Source organism: Quercus suber, unplaced genomic scaffold (genome assembly GCF_002906115.3).
Source record: "Quercus suber isolate HL8 unplaced genomic scaffold, Cork oak 2.0 scaffold_111, whole genome shotgun sequence".
NCBI lineage: Eukaryota > Viridiplantae > Streptophyta > Magnoliopsida > Fagales > Fagaceae > Quercus > Quercus suber.
The window spans coordinates 273,215-289,307 of NW_027069576.1; the positions used below are offsets into that span (position 1 = coordinate 273,215).

General features: G+C 33.8%; 1 protein-coding gene across 1 annotated transcript; it reads left to right on the forward strand.

The window, feature by feature from the left end:
• The first annotated feature begins 519 nt into the window (after positions 1-519).
• Positions 520-15,567, forward strand: LOC136068352 (phytoene synthase 2, chloroplastic-like). The gene is made up of 6 exons (XM_065775401.1): positions 520-523; positions 1,095-1,291; positions 1,384-1,619; positions 8,464-8,838; positions 11,139-11,211; positions 15,031-15,567. The coding sequence occupies exons 1-6, from the start codon at positions 520-522 to the stop codon at positions 15,565-15,567; spliced, it is 1,422 nt and encodes a 473-aa protein (XP_065631473.1).
• The last annotated feature ends 526 nt before the right edge of the window (positions 15,568-16,093 follow it).

Consider the following 16,093-nt stretch of genomic DNA (forward strand, 5'->3'; position numbering starts at 1 on the left):
TTATATGCTTCATACTTGCAAAGTTTACAAAAAATTAAAAATCAATAGTTATATCATCAATTAAATGTTTAAATTTCAAGTTTTTATAGCGTAAAATTATGCATAAAAAATAAGTATGAATCAAACAGTAAATAATATCCAATTGACACGTTTGTTAAGAATATATAGAACATGTAATTTAACAGTTAAATTTTCAAAATATATAGTAATGTTAATGTTTTTGTATGGGAATTGTAGCTATTGACTACAATTAAGTTTGTAGCCAAACTTTATTCTTCTAAAAAATAGCTTAATTGATATTCTACCATTAAAGGATCCTTAGTTGACTATAAAAATATTAAAAACACTTAAAATCAAGGAAATAACAACCCTGAACTTAAAATTTTAAAAATTTCATAGAAGTTTCTAAAAAAAAAAAGAAAAATTCATAAAAATATCAAAATAAATAAATTACAAAAATTAATCTACCTCACGACTAATGGTGTTGGGATGTGTGACTTAGAGAGTTGGGTTTGTTGAATGGGTGAGCATGCCTAGTTGTGTAGGGCTGCACCACCATGTGCCGTGATTGAGTTGGGTCACCAAGTCAACCAGGGGATTTGAATGGGTTTTGATTTGCCATCCATGAAGGTACTTTGCGTGTTTAGGTTAGCTCGAACGAGTAGTATGGGAGTAAGGCGGTTGCAATGATGACAGTGTAGTGGTGGTGGTTGAAGTCATTGGAGAGAAAATGTTATAGTGACAAATTAATAGTTAAGAGGTCTTACTTGATTTGGAGTTGAGCCTAACTTTTCATTTGATATTTCAGATTTTTATTGGTCAAACTAACCCATAATGTTGGAATAATTGCAGGTGATATAGATCTTATGAATAAGAAGTATTACGTTTATAACATTTTTACAATATTTTTATAAAAAAATTTAGGTGGTAAATTATTATTGGTTCTAATTTGAATCTACAATTTAAATTACTTTTTTGCCAACTCTTAACTACCAATAATAACCTTCAACTTAAGATTTGTTGTCTGTGCTTACTGTTTTGCTAAAAAGTCTAGCTAGAGACTAGGGTTAGATGATTATGAGTGTTGATTGAAGGATGGCATGTCTTCTACTCTATAGTGTGGTGCGGGAGAACCGATGAGCTTGTAGATGGGCCTAATGCTATGCACATCACACCCAAGGCTCTGGAAATATGGGAGACAAGATTAACCGATATTTTTGAAGGTCAACCGTATGATGTGTATGATGCTGCCCTATCTTATACTGTCTCAAAGTACCCTGTTGATATACAGGTGAATTCCCAATGGCTTACTGGTGTATTAGAAAGAATGTTTATTTGTGCCAAGATTAAGATTGACCAATTCACCTTTGTTTCCTTGGACAGCTCTTCAAAGACATGATAGAAGGAATGAAGTTAGACTTGAGAAAATTAAGATACGAGAACTTCGATGAGCTCTACCTTTACTGCTACTATGTTGCCGGGACTGTGGGGCTTATGAGTGTTCCAGTGATGGGGATAGCACCAGAATCAAAGGCTTTAATAGAGAGTGTTTATAATGCTGCATTAGCCCTTGGAATTGCTAATCAACCCACCAACATACTCAGAGATGTTGGAGAAGAGTAAGTTTCTCATAACGCATGCATATTCTAGCTAGTAAACATGTTTTAAACAAATCCTGCCTACCAACACCTGTGCTGTTTAAGGAGATTCAAAAACATGGATCCTACACAAGAGAAACCAAATGAGCCTATTGGAGATCTTAACAAGCCCTTTCGCTTTAAGGGAGCCCACTTCAAGAGGTGGAAAGGAAAGGTCCTCTTCTACTTTAGTCTTCTCAAAGTCGCCTACATCCTCACTGACAAGAATCCATCAAAAGTTCCTACTGATGAGATGAGTGAGGAAGAATATATTCTCCATCAAGAAAAAATAGATAAGTATACAAAAGTTGAATATAATTGTCGCTCTTATCTATTGAATTGTCTTGCCGATCATTTCTATGATTATTATGATATAACTTACAATTCTGCTAAGAAAATTTGGAAAGCTTTACAAAGCAAGTATGATACCGAGGAGGCAGGTGCAAAGAAGTATGCCGCTATCAGATTTTTCCGTTACCAAATGGTGGATGGAAAATCAGTGGTGGATCAAGCACAAGACTTCCAAATGATTGTGGTAGAATTGAGATCTGAAGGAATAAAGATTGGAGACAATTTGGTGGTAGCGGGCATAATTGATAAACTACCACAATCTTGGAGGGAGTTCCAAAAAACTTTGCGGCACAAACAAAAGGAGACATCCTTGGAGACTTTGATCACACGCATCCGTGTGGAGGAGGAGGCTAGAGGACAAGATGCACTCATGACACAAGAGAGCAATGGTAATTCCACCACAAAGGTAAACTTTATTTCAGCCAATAATAATATGCCCAAAAATTATTTTCCTAGAAATGGTCAATTGAAGCCTAAAAAGAGAGCCTTTAAAAATAATAATAGACTTCAAGGAAGGAGAAACCTGAATAAAAATTACAATAAGAACCAAGGACCCCCTTCACAAGATCAATTTAATAGATCATGTTTTGTTTGTGGCAAGAGTGGGCATATTGCTCGATTTTGCAAATTTCGGAAACGTGAATCTGTCCCGTAGGCTAACGTAACCGAAGAGCCTTTAGTGGCTATGATTACAGACATCAATATGGTGCAATATGTTGAAGGGTGGTGGGCAGATTCTGGTGCTAATAGGCATGTCTGCTATGACAAAAATTGGTTCAAATTGTACACTCCTTTTGAAGAAGAAAAAACTGTTATGCTTGGTGACTCTAGCAAAACTAAGGTTCTTGGGAGTGGTGAGGTTGAAGTGAAATTCACTTCTGGACGTGTGCTAACATTAAAAGATGTACTTTACACTCCATCCATGAGAAAGAATTTGATGTCAAACTTTTTGCTTAACAAGGCTGGCTTCAAGCAAACTATGGAATCTGATAATTATATAATCACTAAAAAGGGATTATTTGTGGGCAAGGGTTATGCTTGTGATGGAATGTTTAAATTGAATGTTGAGAATAATAAAGCATCTACCTTTAGTTTATATGCTTTCTTCTATTAATTTTTGGCATGCTCATTTGTGTCATATAAATAGTAGATATGTGGGAATTATGAGTAGTTTAGGATTAATTCCAAGACAGTCAAAAGATTTTGAAAAATGTGAAACTTGTAGTCAAGCTAAGATTACAAAAAGGCCTCATAAAAGTGTTATAAGAAATACCGAATTGCTTGAGTTAATTCACTCCGATTTATGTGAATTTGAGGGAATTTTAACTCGTGGAGGAAATAGATATATTATCACTTTTATTGATGATTTCTCAAAATATACAACTATTTATTTGTTGAAAAATAAAAGTGATGCTTTTGAAAAATTTCAAGATTTTTTAAAAGAAGTTGAAAATCAATTCAGTAGAAAAATAAAAAGAATAAGAAGTGATAGAGGCCGCGAGTATGAATCAAGTGCATTCAACTCATTTGTTCAGTCTTTGGGAATTATCCATGAAACTACTGCACCATATTCACCTGCTTCTAATGGTGTGGCTGAAAGAAAAAATAGAACTTTAATTGAGTTAACAAATGCCATGTTAATTGAATCTGGTGCACCTTTACATTTTTGGGGTGAAGCTATTTTAACTGCATGTCATGTCTTGAATAGGGTGCCACATAAAAAGTCACACACCACACCTTTTGAGATGTGGAAAGGACATAAGCCAAATTTGGGATATTTGAGAGTATGGGGTTGTCTTGCTTATGTAAGGCTTACTGACCCTAAAATGCCTAAATTAGGTATAAGAGCTACTACCTGTGCTTTTCTTGGTTATGCGATTAATAGTGCAGCCTATAGATTTTTTGATCTTGAAAACAAAATAATTTTTGAATCTGGTGATGCAATTTTTCATGAAGAAAAATTTCCTTTTAAATTGAAAAATAGTGGGGGTGAAGAAAATATTTTGTCACAACCTAGTTCTTCTACTTCACATTTACAAAATCAAGAAAATTTTGAAATGGAACCTAGAAGGAGTAAAAGAGTTAGAGTTGAAAAGGATTTTGGTCCTGATTATTATGTTTTCAACATTGAGGAAAATCACCAAAATTTAAAAGAGGCTTTAACATCACCTGATGCTATATTTTGGAAAGAGGCTGTAAATGATGAGATGGAATCTCTAATTTCTAATAGAACTTGGAAATTAGTAGATCTTCCACCGGGTTGTAAGACCATAGGTTGTAAATGGGTCCTTAGAAAAAAGTTGAAACCGGATGGATCAATAGATAAGTTTAAAGCTAGACTTGTTGCAAAAGGCTTTAAACAAAAAGCTGATCTTGATTTCTTTGATACATTTTCTCCGGTAACAAGAATTACATCTATTAGATTGTTAATTGCTATTGCTGCAATTTTTGATTTGAAAATTCATCAAATGGATGTAAAAACTGCTTTTTTAAATGGGGACCTAGAGGAAGAGATTTATATGGATCAATCCGAAGGCTTTGTAGAGCCTGGACAAGAAAGTAAGGTATGTAAGCTAACTAAATCCCTATATGGCTTAAAACAAGCACCTAAGCAGTGGCATGAAAAGTTTGATTCCTGCATGATTGAGAATGGTTATAAATCAAATGAATGTGATAAATGCATTTATTCTAAATCATGGAATAATTTACATGTTATTATTAGCCTCTATGTGGATGATATGTTGATTTTTGGCTCTAATATGCATGTTATAAATGAGACAAAAAATATGCTTAAAAGCCATTTTGATATGAAAGATCTTGGTGATGCTAATTTTATTTTGGGCATGAAAATTACAAAAGCATGTGATGGAATATATCTTGATCAATCACATTATGTTGAGAAAATATTGAGAAAATATAATTTTCATGATCACAAAAGTGTAGCTACTCCTTTTGATTCTAGTATTCATTTATTTCCTGTGAATAATGATGAAGAGATTTTTAATCAAAAGGATTATGCTAGCATCATTGGTAGTTTGCGCTATGCTATTGATTGTACTAGACCTGACATTGCATATGCAGTAGGAGTGCTTAGCAGATTTACTAGCAAGCCTAGTAAAGATCATTGGCTAGCTATTAAGCGAATCATGAAATATTTAATTGGTACCAAAAACTATGGCTTATTCTATAAAAAGTACCCTGCTGTGATTGAAGGTTTTAGTGATGCCGATTGGAATACTTTGTCAGGTGATTTTCTCTCTACCACTGGTCATATTTTTACTTTAGGTAGTGATGCTATTTGTTGGAAATCCAAAAAACAAACAATAATTGCTAATTCAACAATGGAAGCTGAATTAATAGCATTAGCTTCAGCTAGTGAAGAGGCAAATTGGCTTAGAGATTTGTTATATAAAATTCCACTTTGGGAAAAGCCAATTCCACCTATATTAATTCATTGTGATAGCACTGCTGCAATTGGTAGAGTTAAAAACCGTTATTACAATGGTAAATCCAGACCTATAAGAAGAAAGCACAGTACCGTGCGATCTTATTTGAATAGTGGCATCATAACTGTGAATTATATTAAATCTAATGATAATCTTGCAGATCCATTTACCAAGGCCTTGGCAAAAGATAGGGCCTGGAATACATCGAGGGGGATGAGACTAAAGTCCATAGAATCATGAGCCATGTATGAGGATACCCAACCCAAGGATCAGAGATCCTGAGAATTGGGTTCAATGGGAAAAACAAATCATACGATGGTCGTAAGAAATGCACTATTCATTTTTTTAAAATTATTTATTTTGTAAATAATTTTTTAATTGTTCATCCCTATGATGTAACTGCATTTATCCTGTAATGTGGAGAGGTTGAGTAAAAAACTCTTAATGAAATTTGTAGCTCATATGAGTGGGGTGTCAGAATTACAGGAGCACCCTTGACAAAATTTCACCTATGTGAGTGTGGGGGTGGGGCCGCTCCCTATGAGATTTGGACTTAATCTCAAATACACTCATGAAACTGGGATCAGCACACGGCCGTAAAGTGCTAGCTATAAAAGCTCATGTCAACACCTGGATCATTATGTGTGAGTAGTAATACTTTATTTCCCTTAAGTAGTCATAGTTCAAGTCGGAGACCACTACTGACTCTGGAGTAGAGATTATTGTTTCACTAAGTGAAGGTTCAATGCAGAGCACACCTTCATGATGCATAATAATCCCTCTTTGCCTAGTAATCTCTCATTTTCCGAATTTAATATTAAAATGAGTGGGGGAATGTTAGTACATTTTAAATTAAATATGTTGAAACTCAAAATAACTGAAGATGAATAAAGAGATGAGTTATAATTTGTTAAAGAAAGAGTTACTTGTATGTAAGTTAGATTAAATAAATTAAGAGAAGTTTTCTAAATTAATAAATAACATGTAGGTTATGTGAAGGGTTGGAAGACTATATATACGGCTATGCTATGGACTAATTTCATATAAAGAGTGAATGAAGAAAATAGTTAAAAGCAAAGAGTGTTGTGTGAGAGAGTGAATTCAATAATATTCCTAAATACTTGAGAAATTTCGGGCCAAAGAAAGGTGTTCTTCTAGTGGAGGTTTGGGCTTGAACACTTTGTGCAGAAGTTGTTCTAGCCATACAACATTTGTTGGGCTGTTGTATCCTGGGGGAGACAAGTCAGAAAAGGTCTGCACCGGTTACAAAGATTAGCGAACCAAGGGCTTGAATCTCCTTAAAGAGAGCGAGTGCCGCGCCTCAGTCCAAATAGTGTTGTGTAATTTCTCTCTTTAAATTAATAATATTCAGCGTACTATTCAGTTTCTCTTAGTGTTGTTTCCATTATTATTGTGTTTGCACCAACATGCTGTTTTTCCAATTTAAGTTGCACATGTTAATTGCAAAAGCTATAACCTTCTTCTTCTTCTTTCTTTTAAAAAATATATATATATATATATTTTTTTTTTTTATAGAAGATAAGCTATTATCTTTAGTATTCACAAATATATCAAACCAAACCCCCCCCCCCTCTTATTTTAAAAGGTTAAATCTTACATAATTGAGCTTTTAGTGTTCACAAATATATCAAACCAACCCCCCTTTTTAAAAAAAGATTAAATCTTACAGAATTGAGCTTTAAATTGGAGCTCAAGGCTAATTCGTTGTGTTAATGAACGAGTTCCAACAAGCATCACAAACAAAATTTAGGCTATTTACGGATAACTTGATTGATTTTACAGCCCTATACGGTGTATATAAAGCTCATTTAATTGACTTTATTCTAGCTGATTATTATATAAAAATCTCTTCCTTTGTTTTTGTTAGAGATATATTAGTCCATTAGCATAGGCTTAAGTCTAATTCTACCTTGTGTGCAAGCCAAGTCTCCTACTTATACTAGAAGTTTATTAGTCTAGGGTTTAGTATACTATATATACACGTTATGATTCATTGTAATACAGAATTTGTATTACACTCTAATATATTATTGATTTAGCCCTTTAAGGATTCCTCTGTGGATGTAGACCGTTAGGCTAAACTACGTAACTCTCGTGTGTTATTGTGTTCTATACTTTATGTTTTCGCTTCTACATCCATACTAGTACATTCAACATGGTGTATCAATGCTAATATTTAACATGGTATTAGAGCCACCTTTCTGTGGCCATGGTTTTTTGTCCTTACGATATATTTAAGAGCAATTTTTGTCTTCCTCGGTATTTTTTCGCTGCGTTCATCTTTTTTGGTTTCCTACTGCTGTCGTTAAAACTCTCCAGTATAGTCATGCCACCGTTAAAAGTCGCATCAACACTGCAAAACCATTGCTTTCCTCAAACTACCGTCATAGAGCCAAACTTCATTTAAGGAATCTTCTCAACCTTATTAAATCTCAAGATTTCATCAAACTTCCATCTTGAGTTTGAGAGTGTGTGTTAGAGATATATTAGCCCATTAGCATAGGCCCAAGCCTAATTCTACTTTGTGTGCAAGTCAAGTCTCCTACTTATACTAGAAATCTATTAGTCTAGGGTTTAGTATACTATATATACACATGTTATAATTCATTGTAATACAATATTTGTACTACACTCTAATATATTATTGATGTAGCCCTTTAAGGTTTCCTCCGTGGATGTAGGCCGTTAGGCTGAATCATGTAACCCTCGTGTGTTATTGTGTTCTATACTTTATGTTTTCGCTTTCGCACCCATACTAGCACATTCAACATGGTATATCAATGCTAATATTTAACTTTTTTTTTGGAACCTCCCCTATTTAATCATTTCAAAAGACTTTACATGAATTTCAATAGATTCTTTGATTTAGGTTTGCCACTATTGATGATGATGCTCCCAATTCTTGATATTGGCTTAACAAGACTGAGTTTTTGTTTTTGTTTTTTTAAAGTATTTTATGTTTGTATTCATGATACAAAAACAATTATTACTTGTATGTGATTTTGTAGTGCTATTAGAGGAAGAATTTATCTCCCACAAGATGAACTAGCACAAGCTGGCTTGTCAGATGATGACATATTTCGTGGGAAAGTGACCGATAAATGGTGTAGTTTCATGAAAGGCCAGATAAAACGAGCTAGGATGTTCTATGATGAAGCAGAGAAGGGCGTTTCAGAGCTCAACTTAACTAGTAGATGGGCAGTATGGGCATCATTGTTGTTGTATCGACAGATCTTAGATGCCATTGAAGCTAATGATTATAACAACTTCACAAAGCGGGCTTATGTAGCAAAAGCACAGAAACTAGCATCACTTCCGGTTGCTTATGCCAGAGCACTTATGAGACCCTCAAAGTTGGCCAAGTTTGAATTAGGATCGGAAATGTACCAAATCATTTATAAATAGCTTGAGTTCAAGTCAACTAGTAAATATTTGTTATTGGTTGTTTGTTTAGCAAACGAGTCACTCTCAAGTTCAAATTTATTTAACGAGTCAAGTTCAAACATAATAATGTACATGTTTATGATAGGGCCGACCCAACAAAATATGAGGCCTACAAAGGAAAAAAAATTATATAGCAACTTTTATATGTAAATATTAATTAAATAAAATTTAATATTAATAAAATTAAAATTTTTGATTCATTAAATACATAATTTGTTGAATAATACTAATTAAACTAAGATTAATTTCATATAGATGACTGAATATCATAGTTGAAGAATAAATTTTAGCAAAAAGAAATAAAAATATATTATTTAAAAAAATTATTTTATCTCTGATATATGACGAAGCATAGTTAATTAAAGTTGTAATATAATTTTTAATTTTATATTTTTTAGAGAGAGAGAGAGAGAGAGAGAGAGAGAGAGAGAGAGAGATTATTTGATGTTTGGTGGAGATTGGTTTACAAAAATTAAAATTTCAAACTTTTAGGGGAGGTTAATCATCATTAATGATCTAACACATTTGCAACATTTTTTTTTTTTTTAATTTTTTTGGGTTTTAATTGGGTTAAATTTCTATTGGTCACGTATTTTGGAGGCCTTGTTAGAAATGAAGAAAAAAAATGTTTAATGTACTACAAAATGTTCTCAATATGATGTGACAATAATTGTGATTGATGAACTTAAACAATCTAATTAATGAGTGTTTGAATTATTTTTTTTATGATTGGTGATATATTAGTTTGTAAGCTTAAAGTAAAATTTGTGATATCATTAGCATCACTCATAAAAAAAAAAAAAAAAGGTGCACAACCATTTAAAAAAAATTATATTTAAAAAAAATAAATTTGGTCTTTTTCAATGGGAGATGGGGCTTTTTTTTCCTAAGAGGTAAAATTTTTTTGTGGTAGGGCCTTAGACCTAGGGCTTGGGCCGGCCCAAGTTCATGAACAAGCTCATAAATGTGATGTTCAATTCAATTATATATAATAATATTATATTTTTTTATGTATACTTGTCAAAAAATATACTTATATACATTTGAGAAAGGATTGTACAAATTTATAAATAGCTTTATATGATATCAAATTATCATTTGTAGTTTATTGATCATATAAATGGTTTATTCATGTTAAAAATTCTCGATTTGTGAAGGTGTAAAAAATGTTAGTCATGTTCAAATTATATATTGGCCAGAAAAGAATAAGTTAATCATATGGCTCACAAACAAGCTTGAGCTTTGACAAGAAAATGAATCAAGCTTGAATATGTAATTTTATTTGGTATTTAGCTTAAGCTCAGCTTGTGTTCCAAATAAAATTAAATGAACAAACTTGAACATTTAATTCTTACTTTCTTAGTTTGTTTATATCCTTAATTTGAGCAATATTAAGTTTGCAAAGTCTATTTTCATATGGGAGAGAGTTGTTAAATATATTATAGCAATGCGATGTGTTATACCATATTATATATGCTAGAGTGGATGTGAAAAGAAAAGTATAGAATAGGAACACCGAGAACACAAGGGTTACGTGGTTCAATCTTGTCAGCTTACATCCACAGAGGAATCCCTTAAGGGCTACATCTTTATTATGTAAAAGTGTAGTACAATAACCTATGTTACAATGAACCCTAACATGAGTATATATGTGCGATAGACCCTAGACTACTAGTACAAGTAGGTATGGGCTTGGGCTTAATACATTGGGCTAATATGTATAATATATCTCTAACGTCCTCTCTTAAACTCAAGGCGGAAAATTGATGAAGACTTGAGGTTAGATAAGCATGAGAAGATCACTTGGAGATGCCTTAAAGAATGCATTTGAAGAAACCCTGATGAAGAATGTGCCAATTGACCAATTTCGGAGCTTCAACGCAAAAGTCAAAGTCAACGAAGGTTAAAGTCAATAGTCAGTGCTCATGGGTCAGATCTGGGTGGTTCAAGTCAAGTCGGTCAGAGTCAACGGTCAGCTAGATGACGTGGTGCTGACGAGGCAACACTTCTGACATGGCGAGCTGCGTGGCTAATGACATAGCTAGGGCTGACATGGATCAAGCTGACATGGCTTTTGCTGACGTCATCAAATGACGTCATGGATGACGTCAGAAGAAGCTGACGTAGTTCTTCGGCACGTGGTAGGAGAGTAACGGTGACGACGCATGGTAGGAACTTCGGATGGCGTGTGCAAGCGCATATGAGGGAGATGGATGCTCAGACTTCGCTGGTTTGGCAGATCGGTGAGCTATGAGGCCATCATGGCAGCGCGTGTTATCGGAGGAGGATCTGCTCCTGAGGAATCCGAGACAGTGTGTGGAGAACTACATTGAAACAGCGGCAACACGTGGGGGTGCATGAGATGTTTTGTAGAGGCCGGACCTCTCAGGTTTTTCTCATCGTATGCTATGGAGCACGTTTGTATGGTTTGTTTCGTCAGGTGAAGGCTTGCTTTGCATAAATCTGAGGGGGGAGGCATAACATGCTTGAGAGATCAGAGACATGATGGCGAGACAACAACGTGGTTTCGTGGGAGCTGTGTGAAGCTGTGGAGTCCAGATCTGTGGGCAAGTAGTACCACTGGTGGATCTGTGTTGTGCACATAGGAAACTTCTTTGTTGTGTGTAGAGATAGTTGTTTAATGCCAAGAACGAAGTTTGGCTCTGATACCATGTTATTGTAGCAATGCGATGTGTTATACCATATTGTATATGTTAGAGTGGATGCAGAAGGGGAAGCATAGTGTTGGAAATTTAGACCCCTTAAACACACAGATTGCGTAGCCTAGATTAATTAGCCAAGTTGTTACTTAGTCAAATTATGCAATTCTAGGTTAAAGCAATCAAATAATCATATCAAGATATAAAGCAGCGGAATAAAAAATAACACAAGATATGATCACCCAGGAAACCACTCGGTAAAAACCTGGGGAGGATTTGACCCACCGATCCTCAAGGCATAACAGAATTCACTATGAAAGAATTGAAGTTCTTACAGAAGGACTACAAGCTCCCCGCTCGACTTCCTATACTACTTCTTTCTTGAATTCTTCAATCAGCTACAAGCTCCCCGCTTGCTTTTCTTTTTAAGTTCCAATGGTTGCAACTATAATGATCTTCAAGATGTTGAAATCATCTCTACCTTGAAAACCTTAAGTTTTGTGTAAAGGAAGTCTCCTCAAAGATCTCACACGAGATTCACACAAAATAGCAATGTATGAGCAACAAAACAATATGGACAACCCTCAAAAACGTGGCTAGGGTTTAGTTTATATACCTAGGGTAAAAACACAAAACCCTAAACGTTTAATGAAGTAGGGCTGAGTTGAAAAATCTGCAGAAAATTCAACCTGTGCGATTTTCGATCGATCGAGTCTATTCTTCGATCGATTGAGCCAGACCGAAAGTCCCAAGTTCTTCTGCAGCCACTCGATTCCAACTTTACAATATTAAACCAACTTTGAGCAATTCTAAACAAGACTAAATACACTGTTTTGATCATGGTTTGCCAACATTACAAATTAGAGTTCTAAATACAAAAACTCCTAAGACCTTAGAACCTAACACATAGAATATGAACACCGAGAACATGAGGTTACGTGGTTCAGTCTTATTGGCCTACATCTACGGAAGAATCCCTTAAGGGGTTACATCTTTACTATGTAAGAGTGTAGTACAATAGCCTGTGTTACAATCAATTAGGGACAAAACTAGGATTAGAAGTTGAGGGGGGCAAATATAAGGGTATGTTTGGTAACTGTTTTTTTCCCTTATTTTTTATTTTCAAAAACAATTTTCTATTTTTAAGACTAAAAAACTTGTTTGGCAATACAAAATGGACAGAAAACAAAAACTGTTCTCAAAATTCAATTTCTGAAGGAAACTGAAAACATGCAAAATGCTATTTTTAGTTTTTAATTTTCAAAAATCAATGAAAATTCACACTTAATTTAATGAATTTGTCTCTTTTAACGAGTTAGCATTAGAGTTCAAATCTTAGTAGCAACATATTTTAGTATTTTTTTTTCTTCAAAAAACTATCTTTTTAATTTCAACTAACCAAACATGTTTTTTATTTCAAAAATACAAGAAATTTGTTTTCTCTTTATATTCCCAAAAACAAGTTTTTGAAAATAGAAAACAAAAACTATTACCAAACATGACCTAATTTTTCTTGGGTTATTTTCTAAAATCTTAAATATATACCTACTATTTAATATTTTAAAAAAATGTGGCCCCCCTCAGCTTGTACATGGTTCCGTTTCTGCAATAAATCCTAACATGAGTATATTTAGGCGACTAAACTCTAGACTACTAATACAAGTAGGTATAAGCTTGGGCCTATTACATTGGGCTAATATGTATAATATATGTCTACCAAGAGTCATGTTTTTTAGGTCCTTACTTTTTTTTTTTTTTTTTTTTTTTAAGAGTGTGTAAATTTCAAGTTAATTTTAATGATTATAATATATGTCTACCAAGAGTCATGTTTTTTAGGTCCTTACTTTTTTTTTTTTTTTTTTTTTTTAAGAGTGTGTAAATTTCAAGTTAATTTTAATGAAGGAATATTTCTTCAATGGTTCCATGTTTTTGAGAATGTAAAACACTTCATACATCTCTCAAGGGTGAGAGAGTCTAGCAGTGAAGCATGACGAGTCTATCAATATTCTTAGCCTGAGTTCAGACAATGGGAAGCATTTACTATGTCAATTTTCAATCTTGTAAAATTGACTGTATTTTATAATGGGAAATGCTAACAAATGCTCTTAGGGCATTGGTTAATAATTCATTTAAAAATTTTTTTTATGGGAAAAGAAAAAAAAAACAATTAATATTTTGACAGTTTTTTTTTTTTTCATTTTTTGTAAAAGTGGTGTCAAAACTTTTTTAAAATAAATTATTAATTAATGCCCTAAGGACACTCGTTAGCATGGCCTTTTTATAATTCTCATATAAGATTTTACGGGATAGCTAGGACCTAGGAGGATAAGACAAATTTGACAGAGTGGTGTATTATTAAATTGAATGTTTTTGGTTATAATTATCACTTTTTTTTTTTTAAAACCAAATATATATATATATATACACACACACATAAAAAAGAAAAAAAAAACCATCATAAAAGAAAAGAAAAATAAATAGTATTGTATAAAAAGGTTATTTTCATTTTAAGTTTAAAGTTAACATGCTAAATACATTCATAATAACATGGAAGTAAGTAAGATAAGTTTAACGATTTTTTTTTTAATTTTTTAATTTTCAAATTTTAGATTTATAAATTTATATGTAAAGGCACTTGGCACAAATTAATATGCAATTGAAAGAACACTTAGCAGTTAGCACAAAATTAGAATACATTTAAAATCTAAAAAATATTTGCCGTCAAATCAAATTAGAATGCAATTAGGACATTGGAACAAAACTGACGTGTACGCAGAATATAATTTGAAAGCTTTCAATTTAATATATTATATAGATAAATATGTTGTATGGGATAAATAACATATCTTTGGTTGGCCTCCCAGTTTAGGTGACCATCTGTTCTTGGTCGAGAATTAGCCAACTACGTATTGTCTAATTCCACCATATATAACAAAATTCTAGACTTCTGAATATTTGGATTAATTGATTCTGCAGACTTGATTTCCATCTTCTACAAGATATATTCATTTTTAGTGAAAGACTATATTTGTGTCACAAGAAGTCATGGTCCATTTGGACAAGTAAACTTCCTAATCGACCCCACCACATACCAATTGGTCCAAAATTCGTTCAATAACTCATTGATATATTTTGATGAGCCGTAAAACAGGTTGGTCTGATTTCATAAAGGCGAAAATGAATTTTCATGCCACATATCTTTCTAGATTAGTTAGTACTAGTTTTGCTCCAATTTGCCTATCTTGGAAGGTGAACTAACTGATGTTTCTCCCTGCAACCACATTTCATCAAACTCACATAGTCCTCAAAATCCTTTAGAATTTGGCCTCTATAAATACCACCGAGTACAAGTTTTCTTCAATTAACATCACTTGCAATTGCCATTAGTGCTCAATACTAGAAGTGAACTAGCTGCTATCATTTAAACCATGGCTTTTTCTAAGCATTGTTTTCTTCTCTCTATTATCATAGCATTGTCACTCTCAACTCTCAAGCATTGATGTGAGCCTCGCGGCTTGTTACCTTTTGGACACACCAACTGCTCCACCCCCAGCATCAACATTGCCTACAATCCCATCTCTGCCAAAGGCCACATTGCCTCCTCTGCCATCAGTGCCCACACTACCTAAAGCCACATTGCCACCACAGTCTAGCACTCCATTGCCAACACTGCCGACTCAACCAACTCTGCCAAAGGCCACATTGCCACCACTTCCAAGCATCCAAGTCCCATCTCAGCCAATATTACCAACCACCACATTGCCACCATTGCCTACCAACCCATTGCCAACACTTCCAAATCAACCAACTCTTCCCAAGTCCACATTGCCACCATTGCCAAGCACCCAAGTCCCAACATTGCCAACCTTTCCCAATGTTCCCAAGGTGACACTACCTCCTCTCCCAGCTAATCCATTGCCCACAATACCAACCACAATTCCTTCGATCCCTACCATTCCCACCACAATCCCAACAATCCCTTTCCTATCCCCACCTCCATCAAAGTGAATCACTATTACACTTTTCCTTGAGAATTGAGATGCCACATTTCCAATTCTTCCTTCTTCGATCTAGCTTTGCTTGGATGATTCTTTGCACCAATACTTGTTTTACTTTTTGTATACGTTAGAATTTATCTGGGATCTTTATCTTTGTTGTTTTTTATACAGGCTAGTTAGTTTAAGAGATTACGATGAAGTTTTATTTGTGTCATTATAGGGGTCATTGGATATGTGAGTTTTATTATTCTTGTAATGGTTCATGTGGTTATGAATATGATTTCTTATTATTTATGTTAGTGAGAAGCTTCGAATTGGCTTCTATTAGATCTTTACTTTCATGGTTGAAGAATTTATATCAAGAAAGAGGATGACTACATAAACTAATTACATAAATCTAAAAGAAACAATCAATGCTAAAAGTTTTATAACTCAATTGACATTCGAATTAAGACGTTTAGGGTTGAAATTTTAAATCCTCTTTTCTAATTATTGAATTATTTAAAAAGAAGAAAAAGAAGCAATCAATGAGATGA